This window comes from Antrostomus carolinensis, unplaced genomic scaffold (genome assembly GCF_000700745.2).
Source record: "Antrostomus carolinensis isolate BGI_N321 unplaced genomic scaffold, ASM70074v2 scaffold3400, whole genome shotgun sequence".
Classification (NCBI taxonomy): domain Eukaryota; kingdom Metazoa; phylum Chordata; class Aves; order Caprimulgiformes; family Caprimulgidae; genus Antrostomus; species Antrostomus carolinensis.
The window spans coordinates 494-17,104 of record NW_010288904.1 but is presented as its reverse complement, the minus strand read 5'-3'; the positions used below and the strand labels follow the sequence as shown (position 1 = coordinate 17,104).

The 16,611-nt window shown below is 36.1% G+C and overlaps 1 protein-coding gene across 1 annotated transcript in view; it reads left to right on the top strand.

Moving 5' to 3' along the window:
- Positions 1–15,562, top strand: part of GULP1 (GULP PTB domain containing engulfment adaptor 1) — a 64,894-nt gene extending 49,332 nt beyond the window's left edge. The window contains exons 9-12 of the mRNA XM_029084937.1: positions 1,025–1,163; positions 7,593–7,687; positions 9,630–9,665; positions 15,491–15,562. Of these exons, the coding sequence (XP_028940770.1) occupies positions 1,025–1,163; positions 7,593–7,687; positions 9,630–9,665; positions 15,491–15,562 (342 nt within the window). The remainder of the gene's footprint in view (positions 1–1,024; positions 1,164–7,592; positions 7,688–9,629; positions 9,666–15,490) is intronic.
- The last annotated feature ends 1,049 nt before the right edge of the window (positions 15,563–16,611 follow it).

The window sequence follows — 16,611 nt, the reverse complement described above, 5'->3', positions numbered from 1 at the left end:
TGTGACTACTTTAACTTATGCTTAAAAATTTTCATGTGAATATTTTGGTCAAATTGAATCTTACTGAATCAAACTGAATCTTACTTAAAAGTAGCACAGGCTTTCCCTGTGCCTGGCTGTATAGTCTTTCTAATAGACAGAATGCAGGGGGGTTTGTGTTGTCTAAGTAATAACATTAACAGGCAAACTAGGTCTGCATATATATTTTGGCTTCAGCTTGTCTATCTCAGTTTTAATCTATTTCATCATCTGTCTTTAGTGTTCAGTTTGTTCTGACTTGACTGTGCCTCATTTGTGACTTGAAGTAACGGACTGACGGCAGGAGGAATTAATAATTTAAAAATAAATATGGCTATAGAACAAAAGTAATTGCCAGCTTTGGGGTTTCATTGCTTATCCAGTATTTTTTTGAACTCTTCCAAATTCCTGGGTCTTACTACTGAAATATCTTCTGTTGCATGTTCAAGGATGAGAGTTTTATTTTGGATATTAATATTCAGTATATTGCATATGTAGGTTGTTACTTATGAAAAAGTACATTTGAAGCTTTGATCACACCAGGTTTTTTAGGTTGTCAAATAAGTGATCATGTAAGGAAGAATTAGTAAACAAGAAATATTGGGATTGTATCTTTTAATTTCAGCTACTTGTTCTGTGCACTCCGGAGCGTAGCATTTTGTTGTTGCAGTATTACCTTCAATGGGCCATGTCAGTGTTCATCCGTCTGCAATATAGAACTGCTTGTCACCAGCTTTTCAGGTTTAACTGTGATACATTTCTGGCTGTACCGGATGGACTGAAAATGGAAAAATTACAATGCTGCTTATGTATTGGAGAGTTTTAGCATGTCTCAGACTCTGAACTGCAATTGCTGTTTGCTTGGTGTCAGGAGCTGGTTTTTGCATGCTGATGGTTATTTTTATCTTTTTTGAAAATGTGGCTCTTAATCTGCATGCTGAAGAATTCAGTATTGTGATCTTTTTCATGTGAAATATTGCCCTAATATTTATTGTCCTTATTATAGGCAGGCAGTGTGACACCTAAATCACCCTCCACTGACATCTTTGATATGGTTCCCTTTTCTCCCATATCCCCTCAGTCATCAACACCTACTCGCAATGGTACACAGCCTCCTCCAGTACCCAGTAGATCTACAGAGATCAGTAAGTTTTGTAACAACTGACCTGTTTTTTACTTACATTCTATTTTTTTAATAAAGCATCTTTAAAGGTTTACACACCTCTTGCATGAAAAGCCAAATACAGTTTTTGTAAATCACATTCAATAATGCCATTTCATTTTTAAACCATCTTCCCAAACTCATTGATGTTGCTGCCAAGTTACATTCTATACAGATTTATTTACTTGCTGAAGCTATTACATAAACAGTTTGAAGGAGTTTGGTTGGGGCTTTTAACCTGGCTTTTCTTTTACAGTATCTCTTTTGTAATTACTTCAAGAAATATTTTTACTTCCTGTTAGTTCTTTCCTTGTCAAGCCACATTTGTAGCATTTAAAGCCGACGTTTCTGGGGATGACAGCAGGTGGAGTAAGTATGGTGACAATGAAGCAGAAGAGAGAGCTGAAGAAATCCCTCAAGATGTAGACTGTCTTAGAATACTGTTTTTAGTAATACTTTTCATATCATCTACAGCTTTGTGTTTCAGTTATAGTTGATGAACCCCTCCAGATCTGTGGACCACTCCTAAAAGATCTTCCAAAGATTGTTAACAATAGCAATTTTATTTTCCAAAGGTTTGAAAGCAGCTAGGCAAAAGTTCTTGGCTTCACTGGAAATCTCTTAGGAGTCCACAAAGTATTCTTAAAAGCTTTGGAAATCCCTTGAGGGGGAGGAGAGCAGAATATACACGAGCAATGTTAAAGGTTGTAGAAATACCAGTCTGTGTGTTAGTATCTTCTATTTCTGATGCCTATTTTATTATGGATAAGGAACTTTACTCTTACTGCGTGCCACCTTATAAAACCACATTTGAAAAGTTTCTGCCTTCCCCATTTTGGGGAATGCTGCTAGTATGCAGAATTTTCAGGTATGAATGAGAGCTGCGCACAATTATAAAAATGCTTTGTAAAACTTAAGTCAGTGAGTATCTTCCCCAGTACCATTTCCTACACACCTTTCAGTTCCATTGCTCAGATTGAGTGTCAGCCTCTAAAAAGAAAGTAGATGCTGAGGCTATTGATTCAATTTTAAAAATTTGTTCTTTTTTTAAGAGAATATTTTAAATTTATTTAGATTAATTTCTATGGGTTTCTCAAAGGATATATTAACAGAATTTAAAACTATTCTATTAAGAATAGTTAATTTAATAGTTAATTAACTGTTAATAATAACAGTTAATAAGAATATTAACTGTTCTTAAATAACTTAAAAGAATGTTAGAGTATTCTAATAGAATATTAGAATATAACTGTTCTATTAAGAGATCTTTTTATGGCTTTGTAAAGAACAACATCAACAAAAAATATTCAAAGAAACCACCTCCAAGAACTCCTTTTGTGCGTTCAGATTTGTTCCTCTGAAACTACAGACAATGACATAAAATAGTTCTCAATATGCATATCCAGCTTCAAAAGTAATAACTGGAATTATAGGATGAGATTTATTCTTTTTTTTTTAGATATTGTCCTACCTATTGGTTCCATTGAAATTGTGACTAGAAATCTTGTGGGAGTCAGCGCTCAATGACGAGTGGTCTTGAGAATTCCAGCTATGTAGGTTTTGCAATTGTTTAATCAGTGGGTTTGTCATATAGAAAATACTATAAATAAATTGCATATTCAGTGATATATACACTGTTTAAAATAGTTGTTTCTTCTGCACTTTGTTCATTTGCATTAAATTAAGATCCTGTAGTTCAAAGACGTGACAGTCAGTGTCTGAATTCTCGTTCTCCTCAGTGTGCCGTGCTTCACAGAGAGATTACAGAAGTACTTCATAGTCTTTATACTTTTGATCCCTGCTCTTTCAGTCTACATCATAGTACTTTATATGTTGAAAGTTGTTGTGTTCATCATCTATTAACACTCTCTAGAATATATCAAAAATGCAATTTAAAACAGAAGAGGGATATTTTTTAATCAAACAAGGACTTATTGTCTTAGATGAGAAAGTTCAGCTCCCATCAGAATGTCATTCAAGCTGTGCAACATTAGATTACTATAATAATGTACAATGAGACGTTGTTTTGTCTGGTGTTAGTGCTGCCAGTACGAGCCACATGGCATTTCTTTCTCCGATACAAGTCAGATAGGTGACAACTAAGAGGAGACAAAGTTTGGAATCTCCCATTTTCTGAGGTCTTCTGAACATCTTTTCATGTTCTTATCTCTGCTTTGTCACTGCACTTGAGTGGTTTCTTCCACCACTTTTGATGGAATTATAGGGTGGAAGAGTGCAACACTGACCTTTTCTTGGAAAGGCTGTTATCTCCAAAGCATTTAAGCTTTAAAAAAGGAAGAAGTTTTCTGAAATTTTGAGTTCTTATTTAGCATTATACCAATATGGCTTCTCAATAAATGTCCAATCACTACTGGGCATATCAGTGATAGCAAACAGATTCCTTTTACTTATTTTAAAGGAGAAAATTGCATGATTTTTGGGCAGGAAAATGCAGATGTGACAAATGTGTGGTGTCTCTTTAGGTAATACTTGCAATAAAGTTATTCTTTCAAAAACAAAAGCCTTTCTAGAATTGTATTTCTACTCAAAACATTGCTGAGAAATACTTCTTTTAACACTAAATTTGCAGTAACCAGCTTGCAGGCTGAACATAACCATTACAGCCCAGCATAGTAATTACTTAATTGAACAACTGAGCTATGCATAGTTAGTGCATCCAAAAATGCAGTGTTAAAGATTTATGCTTCTGCTTCCTCATGGAGTAAGGGATTACAATTGTTCTTATAAGTTATTTTAAAGGACAGAATTATTAATTTTAATTAATTAAAAGAGGAATTAATTTGTGTGTTTCTCGTTAGTGCAGCGTTATTGTCATATCTCAGAAAAGAACTGGAGAGGAATGTTCTCTGTCAAATTATTCAACATTTATTTCACTCAAATGCATATTGAACAATCCAAGATCACAACAGGCAGATGTAGAAATCTGCTTCAAGATGCTGTCTTTCCAGAGATATTTAAGTCTTTTGTCAGAATAATGGTGGGACCATTTTTTATGCTGTAAAAATTCCAAAAGAAAAAAATACGGAGTAGCCTGCAGCTGAGGGAAAGGCTTCTTGGGCTTCAGTACCTCAGCTTATTCCAAATATTTTCTTGAGTGCTTGTCAGTGGCATTAGTTTTTATTTGTCATCATAGCTGTTCCAGGACATCTGAGGAAAGCATATATCAGAATAACTCTCTGCCTGGATGATAGCTAAGGTAAAGAAGATTGGGATTCAAAATGCAACAGCAAAGGCAAATATTTGTAGTTTTGTTTGGTAATTGCTGGTTTTGTGTTTATTAGAGTGCAGGTTGGTACTCTGCAGTATTACGTGTTTCTTGTCCTGAATGTCAGATAGGTCACAGAAACAAGAATTTATCACCTGTTCATGTCTTCTGTGGTTTGAGTTGCAGATGTAAAACATCAGCATTTCATGGTTTTGAATTTATTGGTTTATTTCGCAAACTGTGAACTTATTTCAATCCAGAAATGAATGGGAAAGGGAAAGGAAATTATATGTGCTGTTTGAAAGGATCGTTTTCAGAGGTTTACTCGTTGCTGAGTATTGGAGAAAGAAATGCCTGCCTATGCTACAATTATTTTGGGGAGTGTGCCAGGCAAGATATTCTTGTCATAATTAATCTTCATGCAAATACTCTGAAAATAGTATGAAGTGAAAAATTACCGATTTATCCCATCTCTGCTAAAAAAGGAGCCCCTGTGTGAACAGTGAACACTAGCAGATAAGCTTATGGAGATCCCATGCAATGGTGCAGCTCTGCAGTGACTAAATTTTAGCATTTGTCCAGTTTCCACATGTTCTTCAGCTTCTGTTCAAGAGAAATACTGATGATGATATTGAAAATATTTCATGGAACTTTATCCCTCCCTGACTCTCAGTAGTGCAATCTGTCAAATAACACACAGACTTTAAATGAGGAAAAGCAGTTGTACTATGGACTTTTCAGCCAGTTTACTGAAATGGTTAGCAAGTTATAATAGACATAGTTCCCAAAATAATATTTTTTCATAAAAACTCAGCTAGGAAATATTTCTCTATTTTGAATTCGATTCTCTACAGGCTTTATTAGGCTCTGTCACTTGGAATAAGTTACAGTCAGGTTAATTTTAAGGTCTGCCTTGAATAACAGTATAAATGAAGTAATCCTTCACCTGAAGGCAGTTGACATGAAAGGAGGTAAAGCTTCTGCTGTTCTCCTACCAATGAGCTCAGAAGTGCTGTCTTTAATAAAAGCCTAATATTAAGACATGAATGAGATAATATCCATAATAGTGTACAAAATACTTGCTTTTAAAAATAGTGATAAGTCATATTTCAGTGCTAAGAAATGAAATAATTGTGTTCTTTGTGGTTTTTTTTCCCTAAATACATTCCTTAAATGTTTGCTAGGGCTTAGTGTTGAAACTGGCTGCCTTTAGCTATCTGACCACACAGAAAAATGTCAGCTCTTTCTAAGGGTAAAAAGAACATATGGAGGGGAGGGAGAGGGAGGAAAAAGAAAGAAAATGGACCTACATAATGAACAAATAGATTACTTTCTGCCCAGTAGAGGTTAGATTGAAAGTCGAATCTGAAGGTTACTTGGTAAGAGCATCAGAGCATTTAAAGACACTGCTTATACTGCAGCAGACCCAATTAGTCTGTGAAAGAGGCAAGGGATGAGGCAGATGCTAATTTTTACATTAGATTATACTAGTTAAAGTCTCTTTTGCATGCAGGTGGTCTGCCTCTGCTAGGAAAAGATTAGGTTATTTATTTATTTTCTCTCAAGTGGGCTTTTAGAATAAGGCTCTCCAATCCGGGCCATCTCCTGGTCCCACGTGACAGTTTGTAGCTTTTCAGCCACAGTTTTTGATATATGTCATTAATCATGTTCCTGCTTGTTTCTGTATTTTATTATGGGAATGAATGCTGGTAGCTGCTCATTATTTAATATACCTGTTGTGCAGCTCGATAACTCCTAAATGATTAGGTCAAAACCCATGGTGACTGACACACACAATAAAATGTTGAAGAGCCTACACAAGATCAGGTCTTAAACTGATTTCAAGGAGACCAAAATAAAGACATCTATGTAGCTATATGCATGATCTTCAGCACTCATGACTGGTAACACTGCGACATGGATTTGGTGTCAAGTAGTCACTTGTCAGCTTCTGTTTCTTGGATGTTAAGGGTAAAATTTTTGTGCTTAACCAGAAAAGTATCTAGTCATTTCAAACATACTCATGGCCCCTTTTACTCTCACGCTCTTAAGCTAACACTGCTTTAAGGTAGGTAATATTCTTACCAGGTTTCTTGCTGGAAAACTGTGAAAGTTAGGATATGGTTTAAATTTTCTCTCCACCAATTATAAGACTGTATTAACTTGGTCCTGTAAATTTTGCAGTCAATGTGTTTGGATTGGGTTAGCAAAATTATTTTCTTGCTGGTTTAGTTCAACCCAATGTGCAATAGAAAAAGTCTGTATAGGTGGCACCATTACATGTAGCGTGGAAAAAAATCCCATTACTGAGAAGAAAAGGAAAAAGAAGAAAAAAAAAAACACGCTACAAAATGTTTGGACTATAAGATGTGAAGATCTAACATTACATTGTTCTAATAAGGGGCGGGGGGAAAGTATTGGAGGTGTTTCTTCTTGTCCAGACAAAAAAGAAGGAAAGAAAGAAACAAACCCTGACCACTAGAAAGCATACTACAGTTAAGAAAAAGTGAGGAAACTGTATGGTATCGACAGAGAGAAATTTGCAGTCATTCTATTTAAGGATCCAGATTTAGTGGCATTTTAGGGTAAGTGGCCTTTCATGGTCCTATGCTTTTTTTGTTCTTTCTTTCTGGACTTGTTCTTATCCAATATTTTAAAATCCTGACAATTAGTTTCAGTTGCTGTCAGCTGTGCATTGAGGAACTCTATTAAATGTTAGCCTTATCTTCTGTGAGTCAGGGTAGTTTAAAGATATCCTTAACCCGATGGTTAGAAGTGGCAGACAGGGGATGTGAAGGCTAGATTATTTGCACACTGATGGCCAATTGTTCCCTATTCATTTATGAAACTCCTGTGCTCACTGATTTCAGAGCACACTTCAGTAGGAGCTGCCCTGTTGAAGTTGGAACACCTCATCAAATCCCTAAAATTCCTATAGAAGGCAAAAGCATTAATGAAAGATACACAGAGGCTTAAACAGAAGTTAATGGTGTTGAAAAAATATTTGTTGAGCAAACTAATGAAGACATGGCTTTCAAATTTGGATGTTAAAAGTTGTGGTTAATCAATTGTGTATCTGGAGGTGCTATTATTCAGCTTGTAAGGAGATGTAAGCTGGGTTTTTCAAAGAGCTGTTGTTGTAGCCCATGCATTTTCTCTCAGTGACTCAGTTTTCTTTTGTTCCAGAGAGAGACCTTTTTGGAGCAGAACCTTTTGACCCTTTTAGCTGTGGAGCAGGAGATTTCCCTCCAGACATTCAGTCCAAACTAGATGAGATGCAGGTAACTACTGGTTTATCAATTATGAAGTTTTTTCTATGGCTGCATGAATGTTCTTGAAATAAATATTTACAGTATTCTGAAAACGTATTCCAGACTGCACACACAAAACCTCCCACCTATTCCTGACTATTCTTTTTGTAAGTATGTCTCATGGTCTTTGAGTTGGAGTTTGAATTTGTCTGCCTGAAGATCCTTACAAATGTTAGCCTATGGTATTAATACAGACGCCTGCACTGATTTGGGGTTTATCAGCAATGCAATAAAAATGGATGCTGCTTCTCTTGCCTGGGAAGGGACTGAGTGAGCTAACAAAGAGCTGAGGCGAGAGCCCTAGAGGTACACTAACGCTGTTACTCTTCAGTTCCAGCAGTCACCACCACTCTGCTATACCCTGATCTTGCCCTCAGTGGCATTAGTCTGGTTTTCCATAGCATTGGCACAGGCAAAGTATGTGCTTAAGAAGCCATGGCAATTTTCTGCTGCCTTTAAAAATACCTGTATTTGACTATAGCACTCTGGGACTGATTAAACTATTGAGAATTTATTCAAGAATTCTGAACTGATGTGTTTTTATCAGAAAATGTTGATTCTGAAACACTTAACAGTATTTGTTCAGTTGTTGACTTAATTTTGAAGCAGTTCTAGCAGAAAGCCTTCAGGTTTTGGAATAAATCACTGTCTTCAGTCAGACTTTCCAAACTGCTAGTTCCTTGCCAGCTTGCTTATCTGTTGGGTTTTTTTCCAGCAGCCTGCCAGTAAAATTAAAGGCTGAGAATACTGGAAACTTGAATTTCTAGGATCCTGTCTTCTCAGCAGAAAGTGTTCCCAGGGCTTCCAGTCCTCTTGCATCTCAAGAGCCCAGAAAGTCCAAGAGAGCTATCTCTCAGGTTCCTTCAGTTCCTCTCTTCCGCCTGGAGAGCAGCAGAAACATTTCAAAATGTATGAAATAAGATTTAGATACTGTTTAATTTACCGAAGTAAAATTTTTGAATTCCTGTTCATTGTGAATTTTAATTTTCCATGTCAGTTTAGGATGGTGCCACTGGCAAACTCCACTCACTGTGGAGTAAGAAATTCAGATTCTTGCTCATTTGTACTCTGGCCTATATAATTTTAGATAGCAGCTAAAAGCCAAAACTGCCTTCTCTGCAATTCGGGTAAAAATGCGTGTGTTTTGTGAGTGTTATAATGTTCTTATCAAGCGCTTTAGCACAAAACTCCAAATCTTTTAGCACCTCACATTGATGCATATCGATGTTTCCACTGGGTATAGCCCGGTTTAGGAAAAAGTATACTGTAGTATCTGTGGATACTATACAGGAAGAATCCTGTGACTGTAGCTAAGTGTCACACACTATGAGTTCTTATTACAGGTAATATTTTGGCAAAATTTTATATTGTTAGCACATAAGACTGCAAAGTGTTATCAACTCACAAACATCAGTGAATGGAACAGTAGAAATCTTTATCAAAGATTTTTGAAGTCATAAAATGAAAAACTCATATCATTGTACTCTCTTGACCTAAAAAAGCAGACAACCAATCAATAACAAAACCCCCAAAACTTAGGTCATTACTATGTCCTGTTGCAAAGAATATTGCAGTGCTTAGGTATTCCTCCCTGCGTATACATACTTTATTTTTTACAAGTCATCTGCTTTATAAACTAGTCTCATAATCAGAGTCCAGCATGCCAGTCTTAGCATAGTCTCACACTTTCACTGAAAATTAATTTGTGGATCTTTATGGAGGCACAAAACTTACTCATTAATAATCCAATTGAGAACAAGAGTAAAGCTGAGAGGTTGTGGAAAAAAAAATTACTTTGAACAGCGCAAAAAGTATGTGCAGTTATTTTACTAGATGATTGGTGCAAAATACAGATTAAAACATGTTTTTCCTAATCTCTCTTTTATCTTCTTGTGCTTTCCTGGGTGCATAGCGTCAGCGATGGTTGGTATATCATATTTTAATAATGGTATTTAAAGCTTTTACAATTGAAGTGTGCATGTGTTTGTCTGCTGGTTTTATGTGTGTATATATGTAAATATATAAAAGCTTTTAACAATTGTATTTTATATATACAACTCTAAGGGCCATTTTAATTTTGGGGGGCCTTAATTCTTAAGGTATGGAGGGCTGATTTTAGTTTTCTTTAGTCCATTTTATCAGCTGCTAATACTATGCCTTCATTTTCATTGCTGTTTGTTTTCCATGTGTACTAGTGAAATCTCCAATTTTCATCAGTGGTTTCTCATTAGTGAAATAGTTTTAGCAAAACCTTTGATACATAGATTTTTGTGTGAATACAGTCACATTAGTGAATGCATTTTTAATTTGAAAAAAATCTTTATAATCTTGTGATAAGCAAAAGATAGCTCTGCTAGAAGTCAGCAGTTGTTAGCTACATAGCCTATAAGAAGGAAGGTGAAACGGACCTGCAAAAGGTAAAACCACAGAACACATAATGTGCTCTGAGAAATCCAACATTAAGAAACACAAAAGAAAAATGTAGGCTTCTTTCTTTCTCTGGAACACAAAGTGATGGAATCTGTTGGCTTCACATTATGAAAGTCCAGCCTGAGTTTCAGTATATGCGTATTCCATTATATATACGAAGGTAAATTGTTTATGAACACATCTAATAGTTTGAAGTTATTCTGAGAGGGTATTAGATGCAGTGTATCCTGTGCTCAGAATGGCAAGCAGGATGCCTTGGCGCCAGGCAGGGACAGCCTGGTTCGAGCAGCTCAGGCCAGGCTCCATTATCCTGTTTGCTGCGTAGAGCTGTGTCAGATGCAGCAAATGTGCCTGACTCTGCAGAAAAGCTATCTCAGCACGTGTGTGTGTTGGAAGGTGATATGCAGGCAAAGTGGGAGAGGAAGGCACAGCAGAAGAGGCTTTGGAGAATAAACTCTTAAGTCGTGGGTGCTTTTCCTTTGCATCTAATAATCTGAATTTAATGAGATCAGATAAAGTTCCCTGAGCTTTGGGGGAACACATTTTTATGTTTAAACTTTAGTGAGGATCCAAATTTCACACTTAAGCTCTTTCTATTCCGTTTCTCAGTCCAATCTCTGTTGATCTTTTTGGAGAGCTCAAAACTCAAACATGTGCTGAGATGTGACTTTTACAGCTCAGGCCTCTTTCTGATGACTATCCAACCTCCTGTTTTCCCCCTCCCTTATGCTGAAACATATTTTCATCCTCTCTATTTTGACTGTATCCAGACATTATTAAAATGAATCTGTCTATTTTCCCAGAAATTTTGCAGCTAGGGGAAGTTTCCCTGGGTCATGAATCATACCAGCAACAGCTGCTATAATTTATTAAAATCTCAAGGTAGTTAATATCATAAAGCTTCCAGGAGCTGCAAGCCATTCTCCCTGCATGGCCTTAAGTAGGCTTGTCATCTTTCCATCTGAAATAAGTTATGCTCAGCCCTTTAAATTATCTTCAGAGGTGTGTAAATTTATCATTGGTTCATTGGGTTTGTGCTGACTTAAGGTCACTGCATGAAGTCCCTGTGAAGTGATAAGCGAGTTAACCTCAGAGCCATAAGAGTTGACTTTGGCAAATTTATCTTCTGATACAATGGAAGTTCTTTGTCTTTTACTGTTTTTAACTGGAATATCTCATAGATATTGTATTGTCATAGACACAAAAAAAAGTGAGAGTTTTACAGAGAGGTTGTTTTGGGGTTAGTTTTTCTAATGTAAACAAGCTTTGCTCCTCTCTTTAAGAGATCCATCATGTCCTTTAGTACGATACCATCATTTTTCTGGGTAACTAGGATAGTCAGCCCTTGTTTTAAACCACCTCGGAAGTGAAAAAGTTACTTGAAGCTGTCATCATGGAGATATGAATGCAGAAGCAAGGCACAGTATAGATGAACACTTCATAGCCCTTCCAGCACTACCAGGCGATGGCCTTTTTCTGCAAATTTGAGAGATTTTTTCTGACCACATGAGGACTTACTGTTTCCTGAACCTTTGAAGTATAGGCAGCCAATAGCACACATGTTTTCTAATGAGCAGGCAGTGTTTTCTGCTAAGAACACATGTTACTAGAAGCTGAAATATCTGAATTTCATGAGGCAGAATATTAAAAATGCTATGTATTAAAATTAATGATGCATTTATATATATATGGTATGTTATATGTACCAAGTGCTGACTTTATATGTCATTTTTAAAGAAAAAATATTCTGCCTAACACATTAATTGAGTTTATTAGAAAAAAGATAAAATTAAATCATAATTTATAATCTGCTCAGTCATTCCAACTGACTTCATTATTGTTACAGCTGCAAATGGAGGGGTTTGGAGTGGAGAGTCAAAAGTAGGCATATGCTGTATGATGGATACTGTAATACTAATCATACAGCAGCTTCAAGTAGGAGCCATAAGACTTGAGAGATGTATGCAGTTCAGGTGTATATATAAACTTTATTCCTGAAAGTGGGCATAAAGCTCAGAATTCTGCATTGCTGTGAGAACTATGCATAGGATACTTCCTCTGTGATCTGCATTAATCACAGTTCATCTGTGTCTGGACGTAAAGGAAACGCTTTTCTTAAAACCTTGTCTTTCCACAGCTTGCTTGACTAAACCTGACTGGAATTTTTTTAAATTATATCATATATTTACCAAAGCATACTTTTGGAGAATCCAGAAGTTATTTAATAATTTGGAGTTATTTTGCAAAACTTGAGGGATTAGGAATGGAGATGGCTGTGTGAGACCTGAAGTCCATGCTTTCCCTATCTTTGGAAATTTGATTGCAATGACTTTGCCAAAGAGTCTGTTGGACAAAGATGTTCTGATTTTTTTTTCTTTCCTTTTTGAGGGCTGCATTTGATTTAATGGGAATGTTGATTGAACCCATACAGCTTTCTTTGGTTTATACTGCTATACACTTCTTGTCCTCCACTTGAGGACAAGATTTTCTTCTTTAATGAAGAAAAAATCTGAATTTTCTTTCTTTTAAAATCTGAAAAATGCCCAAATGGCTATCTATATTGCCTTGATGTCCTCTTTATGATGATGGACTTTTTTGACCCTGTGGTTGCTATGGAAATTTGAGCTGACTAGTAACTGTGGTATCTGACCCTTGATTATAGTAGGGTTTTGTGTGATTTAACAGGTGAACATCGAAATGTCATGTTCGTGTTATGGACAGCTATGTGCCTGAGCCATATTTCAGTATGCATGTGTTAACACTGCAATTCCTGGCACTGTAGTAGTAGGTTTTACTTATCAATTCTGCCTGTAATAGAAGCTGGGTTCTCAAGTAGGCAACTGATAGCAGCAGGTTGCAACCACATCACCATTTTCTTCTAGAACAGACAATAGTTCATTATGGTAATAAAGTTAAAAGGCTTTTTAAATAATTCTGATATATAGAGTGCAGCAATCTCTTAATGAATTAAAATTGATCACATTGCAAATATGTGGAAATGTGATTGTTTTAAATGCAAAATATCACAGCTTAAAAGAGGAGGAGAAGTAAATGGGGAGAGAAGTGGTCTGGAGTGAAGTTGCAGAAGGAAAGGTCAAGGAGACCACTGTTCTTCAAGAAAGTAGAATTTGTTCAAAGTAAAGTTATAGCAAACACAAGCTAAGTGATAAGTGACGAAATATCAGATGTATGGCATAAAACAAAAGTAAAAATACCTCGCATGATCAATGTAGGAGCAGCGAGATGTGTGCGCTTCCAAAGTGCATAACCGGGCTTGCTCTTAGCTAGCCAGAGAAAGGCCATTGGAAGTTCAGCTGTGTACGACACCAACAAACAGTGCTTAAATGGAAGAAAGACAAGAGCATGCAGGACATGAATGAGGTGCATGTTCGGTGAAAGGGCTCTCTGGATTGCTAAGAATGAAGCTAGCTGTCCTTGTTAAACCAGTTGCCATAGCTGTTGCAGCTGTATCGAGCATCTTCAGTTTGAAGCACAAACTGTCCCTCTTACAACCTCAAAACTGGAAGCAGCCTTTTAAATACTTTAAAAGATTAGCAATTCAGACACACTGTAACTGAGGGTTTACAATTTAACAGGCTAGACTACAGGGCTAGTCCTCTGAATTCTGCCCCTTTTTAAGGAGTTCTCCTTTGACTGTAGTTCCATCAGTCACTATTATCCTTTGGGTAAATGAACAGTGTCTGTTTAGAACAGGATGTGTTTGACTTGGAACATCAGATACTGTTTGCTTGAAATATCTTTTGCATTGGATGCTCTTTCTGCTGAAAAATATAGAGCGGGGGAGGGGGGGGAAGTCAAATACACCAGTGAGCTTTGGCAGCACCATATCACCCAGGTGAGGCAGACTGAGTAGCACAGTTAAAGGTTTACACCTCAGTAGTGCTACTGGCTCATCATCTAATAGTATGGATCTGCCTTTAGGAAACTAGAGATTTTACTTTGAAAATCTCAGATCATTTAGTAACCATTGCCAGGAAGTATATTCTATTTCTCAGCAGTTTATTCTCTTTCTCAGCATTGCTCTTCTGATGGCATTAGCTGGTGGGGTTATTAAATATTCATACATTTTTAAAAGTCTAGCCTGTGGTTTTTAGATTTGTTTGAAATTAAGCTGGTTTGACTTGGGATTTATCTTTTAAAAGCAAAAGATATGCTCTTGAGATGCTGCTATGAGAAAAGGCTGGAGTTTATGCCTAATCCCAATACAGTTTGCTTTACAAAAATGTTTATTTTGTTTACAATATGTTTGCTTCATGAAAGCACATATTACTGATTTCATAGCATACAATCAGCGTTCTCTAAGTGAACTGTATGCTAAGACAACACTGAACTGAACGTTGTGACAGCTACCACTGGAGTTGATGTTCTCCTGGCATTTCTATTCAGAGCCCATGTTGCCAATTGCTTATAGCTTTACAGTACTTTCACCTAACACTGAAATATTCTCAACTCAAAGGCAACTTTTCTCTTGAAGGTCAAGCCACAATTATTCAGATTCTTTAAAAGCAAAAAGAGAAATGAAAACAAGAGCACTTTCCCTGGATTAGAAGTGCTGTTGTTATTTTAGAATTGGTGCTTATAAAAAAATGTGTGTTTCTATCAATCAAACTAATATCAGTAAAAGGAGGAATTTTGGTTTGAACTGAAGAATTTCTTCATACTTTCTAAAGACCATTGTACTTTCTTTCAGCGAGTTACATGCCTTTGAAATGCAGTTTGCTCATTTGGGATAGAACAAGTAGAATTTTATTTGCCTTTTAGTGAAGCTCAGATGACAGCTGTAAAACACACATCTGTCAATTTAACTGCACAGGGAACGATGCAGAACAAACCTCTGAGATGTGGTTGAGTACTGTACTTTTTGTTGGACTACTTCTATGATAAGGGATTACTGACACTCGTTAGTAACAGTGTCTGTGACTTACCTAAATCTTTGAAGTGTAAATATATAAACTCTTTGCTCATACAGCCCTAATCTCTCCTGCTTATATATCATGTGGAATTTTACTCAGGAACGGCATGGTGCAAGCCAAGATTGATTGTTTTTCTATCAACCTATGTGTATGATTATTCAACATTTTTATTCTATAATATTTTCTTCATTTTATATACATGCTGTATTTCTGTTGTTGTACACGATACATCCTTTTATAAGTTAGCCACTAAGACTTATTAAAAATCAGCTGACCAAATAATGTAAACATCTATGAATTCACTCTGAAATATCCTTATGGTTTATCTGCCTAAAGATAATTTAGAAAGAGAGCTTAATCTTCCAGAAATCACTTTCTTTTTTATTAACTATGTCTTTTTTCATTGCAGGAGGGGTTCAAAATGGGATTAACTCTTGAAGGCACAGTATTTTGTCTTGACCCACTAGACAGCAGGTGCTGATGCCAAGAAACTAAATGTGAAATTCCTACGCAGTGGTTTGGGGTTTTGGTTTGTTTGGTTTTTTTTAATTCTGAACACATATTCACAGATATCCATGTGCCAAAAATTGCTTTTTTCAACATGTAAACTCTTGTGAGGTTTGCTTCTGTAAAAATCCACCTTAGTTCCAGTCTTCCCCTGTACAAATGTAAAAAGTTGTATTTGTTTATGAAATATTAATGAAATTACGCTGTTGTGTTTCTTTCTCTCACATTTTGGCCCAAGTTTACTATGCTTTATGACTGTGAGCCTGGAGAAGGTCTTCAGAAAGCTCACACATACCTCTCTCTGTTTGCAGACATGCAAGCATGATTTTTACATAATACTTTACCTGACAGCATTTTGAAATTATGTTTTTAAGCCATTAGTTAATATTGAGGCAGTAAAATTATTAATATCTAGTACAAAAAGTTCAAACTATAGTGAAAAAACAGAAAATAGTAACCATTAATATATGCTTAAAAGGTAAATCTGGATGCCGTGTAATTGATTTCCATTACTGTGTATGGTTACTATGCTGTATATATGTTATTAGTTTATAGAACCCAGATTATTTTAGGTCCTTATTCATGTTTTAGAAACTAACAAAAAGTTAGTATGCTAATTAGTGTTTAGAAGAAGAACTGCTAAATTGCAGAATGGACAAAGTAACTGCCTTTTGTTTTGATATTTTATAGCTGAACTGCAAAGTATGTAATTTGGAATTCATTACATGATAACCACAATTTAAAAAGAAGATTATGGTCTTGCATTTACTTAGGAATTTCTGTAATTCTGTGTATAAGCAGGCACTCTGTGTTCACTGGGCTCAATTCTGAAAGTTACTTTCAACACCTGAGTGTTTACAGTCAGGCTCTGTTGAGTATTTTTTTCACTGTCTGCTTTAATGTTATGTGTCTTACTATAATTTTGAAGCTTACTGCAGGAATTTGATATAGATTAGTAAGTCCTTCATATCCACTGGGTGTTCATGTTACAGAAATAACTGCACAACAAAATTTTCAGTGGCT